Here is a 6120-nt window from a genome sequence, read left to right as displayed (position 1 = left end):
ATGTATCGATGTTTCGTACAGAGGAGTTCCCAAGTATTTTTCTCCCATAGACTATAATGGGATTCAATATTCGTTCGAATATACGAATATCGGGAGCTATTTAAATCGAATTTCGAATTATCAAATATTTCATTATTCGCTCATCTCTAGCAGTATTTTATCCCCCCTTTTTTTTCTTTCATTCTTAAAGCCAAATTTCAGGCTATAAGTTTTTCCATGTTTCCAGATTACTCTTCTGGATGAAAATTACAGTTTCTCCTTCTACATATAGATGTTAAAATTAACCCAAAGATCTCCCATTGACTTTAATGGGGTTCGAATTCGAGTCGAACTTCGAACCGAACATTACTACGGTTCGAGGTTTGACTCAAACATTTTACTGTTCGATCACCACTAATTATAATATCATTTCTAAATTATAATGATTCATGTAAGTTACTTCTCTTCCCACTCTCTGGCCCCACAGAGTTCATTAGGAGTGTATCATGTGCAGAGGGATAGAAGAGTAACTGCAAACTACTCCCGGCTCTTTTTAGTCATCGGTCGGTCTCTGAGTATCTGGACTCCCACCAATCCAAACTTCTGGCTTCTCTGACATGTCAAAAGTTTATTAAAGTGACAGTACCCATGGCTATTGGGGCAGGACTGAAGCACAGGAGGCAGGCTGGCCCGCCCCCAGTGGGAGGGAATTCCCTCCCCTCTATGACACGGCTCCATTAGAATCATAGAGGGGCGGGAGATTCCGCCCACTGGCCCGCCTCTTGTGCTTCAGTCCCGGCCCCGTACCTGTGCATAGACCGTCGCTGTACACAGGAATCGGGCCGCGATTCAAAAAACGGACAGCGGCATCGGCTTCCCCGTGACGGTGCTGTTCTATCCGTGGGTCTACTCCAGTCCTTCATTATACTCATATCACCTACCAAAACTTTAAAGAGGATGTACCATCAGGTACGTCCTCTTTAAAGTTTTGGTAGGTGATATGAGTATAATGAAGGACTGGAGTAGAGATGGGAATGAATGGGTCAATGGTGAATAATGAGGCTCGTAAGGGGGGACTCCTCTGTGAAATAAGGCAGAATTTTTAAAGTTGAACAAATTACTTTATTTTCTTCTCAACAGTGACACAATCATTTCTATTGTGGTCCACAGGTGGTTGCTGGGAACATACGATACACCAACAGGTCCACAAAGGAGAAAAAAAAAAACATTAAATGAAAACATCTAAGCGAACAATTTTATAACCTTTGCCGGGGTTGTAGTGTTTTTTTGACGGAGGGGAGGCAGTTGGGGAAGGCAGCAATGTTTCTTAGTCATTTCTTCCTCTTCCCCAGCAGGTCATTTTTTATGTTCATTTCTGATTTAAATAAAATAATAAAACATTTGGGGATAAACACACATCCTATCAGTCCAGCACTAGACGCCATCACTGCAAAGATCTCCACAGCCACCATGTTCTTGCCTCTGGTGGTCAGATAAGCCGGGATCATGGCGATCCAGACACTGCAGAACACCAGCATGCTGAAGGTGATGTACTTGGCCTCATTAAAAGTGTCCGGTAATGTCCTCACCATGAAAGCCAGGACAAAGCTCACCGCTGCCAGGAACCACAGGTAACCCAACATGGAGAAGAACCAGATACCTGACCCTGCATTACACTGAATAAGGATCTTCCCGGGAAAAAACTGATGGTCCAGGTACTGGAATGGTGGAGAGATAGACAACCAGATAACACAGATAAAAACCTGAATGGATGAACACAACAACACTATGGTATAGGGCACCTTCACACTCAGCCATCTCCTCCAGGGGCTTCCAGGCTTGGTGGACTTAAAAGCAACACAAACCATCACAGTCTTGGCGAGAAGTGAAGAGACTGCAACTGAGAAGAAGACTCCAAAACTGGTTTCACGTAATCTACAAGTGACATCACTGGGACGACCAAGAAACAAGAAGACAGAGAGGAAGCTGAGGATGATGGAGACCAGGAGGAGATAACTCAGGTTCCGGTTATTAGCTCTAACAATAGGAGTGTCCCGGTAGGAGATAAATATTCCCAATATGGAGCCGGTCACAAGACATCCGAAGAGCGAGACGCAGGAGAATACAGAAGCCATTGTGTCATTGTGGTAAGAGATGAAGTCCAGGACTTTGGGCAGACATCGGTCTCTCTTCTCATTCGGCCATTCCTCACTTGGACATTTAATACAGTTCTCCGAATCTGCACAAATAATTCATCACATATTATCTATCAGAACACAAAAGGCTTCATAGACATAACAGTCATTTAATGAAAAGGTCTGTACGTAATTTTTCTTGTATTGGTGCTGTACTACATACATCAGAGGTGACATACTGCAAGTCAGCAAGTCAGATTCCACAAAATTGGATAACTCTCTCTCTCTATTTGTTTATGCATGCTATATCTGTCTAGTGAGTGTGTATGTGTGACTGTGATAACCATGTGTATTCTGGTGGGTCCACATGTAACAATTTGCAATTTTCACTCTGTTGCAAGAATGCAGTGACGGTATTCATCCTGGCCCTGGCCTGCCGCATAGTCGGATGTCTTTGCCTGTGGATTCAGGATATTTCTCTCGCATTCCCAGCTGAACCATTGTGTCTGAATAGGCCCCAGTCTGTAGCTTGAAGGATCCCAACTTCAGTATATTTCAAGCAACTATTGTTTTCAAAGACTGTTCAAGTCCTTATCAGTATTCTTGTCGGTGTTGAGATATCATATAAAGTCTTATCTAGCAGCATCCCAGCTGTGTCCTCGTCTGTGGATTATATATATAAATATATGTGTGTGTGTGTGTGTGTGAGCACTACAGGTATTTGTCTCCTCCTCATGTTATCGCTACTGTGAACAGTGTCTATTGTATTCAGAGACTGATATTTTGAACTGTCCTTCAACTGATTCAGTAAACTTTTGTGGTTAAGTCTTACCAGGGACTGTCATCTCTCCCGCATGACACCTGCACAACGCCAAGAACTCACTACTCTACCCAACTCCTAGAGCGTTGAGCTGCCGAGCCAGTGTATCCAAGGGTGGTCATAGCTGGTACCACTCCTGATCACCATGACAAGTGCCCGTGGAGGGCTTCCTTCATCTGCACATGTGGGTGGCTGCACCCTGGCACCTGCTGCACATTCTCAAGGGGTATCCCTGTTTCAGCTTGTAGGCCTATAGGATAGAGGATAAGAAGATAACCAGCAAGGGTCTGACCACTGGGACCCACACCAATCCTCAGAAAGGGAACGCAATCTCCCCCAGAGGACTGCAAGTCGTGGCAGTATTGTATTTAGCAGGTATGATGTTTGGCGGTATACACAGGGGTCAGTGTGTGGCAGAATTATATTCAGATCATGCAGTATGGGATGCTAAGAGGAGCTTTCCTTAGTTTGAAGGATAAATTGGAGGGGTGGGACCCAAATTAAGTTTTTGCCCCCAGTGCAGGGAAAGCTAGCTACTCCTTAGCTAGTAAGACAATACTACTACCGGTTTTATTGGACATCTCTCCTTCTGAACATGGGACGCAGTCATAGCAGCAGGTATGGATGGATGTTGGACTCGCCATTTTCCTACTTCCAGGTAAACATGGCTCTGAGCAGCGGGATACTGGGACCTGAAGGAAAACAAAAGAACCTTTACAGGAAGACAAAAAGTAAATCACTATACTACCTAAATATGATGAAAGTAATAGGGACCCTAGGGTTACAGCCTAGGGCTGGGTTCACACTATGTATATGTGAGGCTGTATTTGGTCCTCATGTCAGGTCCTCATAGCAACCAAAACCAGGAGTGGATTGAAAACACAGAAAGGCTCTGTCCACACAATGTTGAAATTGAGTGGATGGCCGCTATATAACGGTAAATAACTGCCATTATTTCAATATAACAGCCGTTGTTTTAAAATAACAGCAAATATTTGCCATTAAATTGTGAACAGAGCCTTTCTGTGTTTTCAATCCACTCCTTGTTTTGGGTGCTATACAGCCTCAAACATACAGCCTCAAATATACGTAGTGTGAACATAGCCTAGAGGTGTCTATCATATGAACATGGGTTTCCTATATACAAATGCAGTGTCCTGATCAGGGAAAGCCTTTGGTTAGATAACGTCTACTGTGAAACTTTTTTTTGGTGCCCATATATATATATATATATATATATATATATATATATATATTCTAATTTTTTTATTTTTTTATTTCACTGTGTGTGTGTGTACCTCTAGGGGCCCACTCCCGTCTGTTACTACTTTTTTTTTTTGTTAGTAAAAAAAAAAAAAGTGTAGTAACAGAGGGGACTGGGCCCCTAGAGCCCGCATGTGACAGTTAGGGGCCCGCCGATACATACTGGGCTCCCCGGGCACACGTCTTCCTGCAAGTCTTCCCTACAGCCGAGTAGATAGGAAAAGGACCTTTGAGTATGAAGGACCTGTGGTGATGTCATGGGTCATGTGATCGGACACCTGACCTGATAGAGGGCAGAAGGTAGGCTCTGTAAACTAATAGTCTACTGTATGTGCTGGAGTTTCTAGTTGTTTTGTTTTTTGTATACAGGTCCTGCTGAAATATATATATATATATATATATATATATATATATATATATATATATATATATATATTACAATAGCAATAATAGAGAGTGATCGGCACTACAGCTCCTGTTTACGCCCAACAGTGACTACATGTATTAGTGATGAATTGCAAAGCAAACACTGGGTTACTTCTAGTGGTGCTCACTCATCATCAGAAGACCTTACGGCAAATACAGTTCAATGAAGAGAAAGTAGTGGCAACTCACCAATCTGAAGACTTGTGTAGATAACTTTTATTCAGCGCATGGACAAAGACATTGGGCGGACGCCGGACAGGTGTAGGTTAAAAATTTGTTTCGCGCAGCCGCGCTTCAACAGACCCCTCCCTCTGGCTACGTCACCCCTGTATAAATACTCACAACAAACGTGACGTGAACAGACATGTGATTAACTCATTAAAATAAACATACAGTTTAAAAACACGAGTATTCAGCAATTGGTCATATCAGGAAGCTTCGGTCTACCTTTTCGTTAAGACCATTAGGACCTTCTGCTCCCGTCCGCAAAATCCATTTAGTTTCAGCTTTTAGCAATGCACGGTGTCTGTTTATTCCATTCTGTGCTGGCACTCTTTGTATGCCGGCTACTTTTATTTCTGACATGTCACCTGCATGTGTCTCTCTGATGTGCTGTATTAGCCTGGGTGCACCTATTCCGGATCTCACTAATGCTGCGTTTACACAGACAGATTAATCTGACAGATTTTGGATGCCAAAGCCAGGAATGGATTTGAGAACAGGAGAAATCTCAGTCTTACCTTTATCACCTGTTCCCAGTTTATAATCTGCTCCTGGTTTTGGCTTCCAAAATCTGTCAGATAAATCTGTCTGTGTAAACGCACCATAAGTAGAAGTGTTCTCTTACCCTTATATGCAGTGCTCGTTTTGTTTGGCCAATATAGAATCTACCACAATTACAAGAAATTACGTAGACAACGTGGTCCGATTTACAGCAAATAAAGTCTTTCACAAATATATGTATACCATTGACTATTAGATCAGAACCTTTTGTCATATATTTACACCACTTGCATGAGCCACATTTATAATTACCCTTTAAGTCATTGCACAACCATGTACTTTTTATTTGTGATTTTATGGCCATTTTACTGTGAACTAAGACGTCTTTTAGGCTGGTGCTACGTCTAAAAGTGACAAAGGGTTTTTCCTTAGCCCATTCGCCCAAAGATTCATCATCCTTCAATAAATACCAATATTTGGCAATGGCTTTGCGTATCTCTCTCGCCATCGGTGATGACTTGAAGGAAAAAGCAAAACGTGAGTTCTTCTTCTTTTTTACATTTTTATTTTTAGACTGTTGTAAGAGTTGTTCCCGGTCCTTTTCTTTTGCTTTGTGCTTTGGACACTCCCACTCTGTCCCTGTTATCTAAAGGACTAAATTTTTGTTTTCCTGAGCTAGCTCCGGATCTCAACAGTACTAAGGAAACAGAAAGTGTCAAAATACTTATGGAATTGGCGGGTGATACATCATATGCCAATTCCATACCTGACACT

General features: G+C 42.3%; 1 protein-coding gene across 1 annotated transcript; it reads right to left on the bottom strand.

Annotated features, from left to right (window-relative positions):
- Positions 1–1128: 1128 nt before the first annotated feature.
- Positions 1129–4440, bottom strand: LOC138796683 (vomeronasal type-2 receptor 26-like). The gene is made up of 3 exons (XM_069976317.1): positions 4361–4440; positions 3500–3626; positions 1129–2218 (listed from the first exon to the last, which is right to left on the bottom strand). Exons 2-3 carry the CDS (start codon positions 3576–3578, stop codon positions 1311–1313), a joined length of 987 nt encoding a protein of 328 aa, XP_069832418.1. The 5' UTR covers positions 3579–3626; positions 4361–4440; the 3' UTR covers positions 1129–1310.
- Positions 4441–6120: the final 1680 nt, after the last annotated feature.

The sequence above is a fragment of the Dendropsophus ebraccatus genome, chromosome 7 (genome assembly GCF_027789765.1).
Source record: "Dendropsophus ebraccatus isolate aDenEbr1 chromosome 7, aDenEbr1.pat, whole genome shotgun sequence".
Taxonomy (NCBI): Eukaryota; Metazoa; Chordata; class Amphibia; order Anura; family Hylidae; genus Dendropsophus; species Dendropsophus ebraccatus.
Note: the sequence above shows the minus strand (reverse complement) of the source record. Positions and strands in the feature narration are given on the sequence as shown.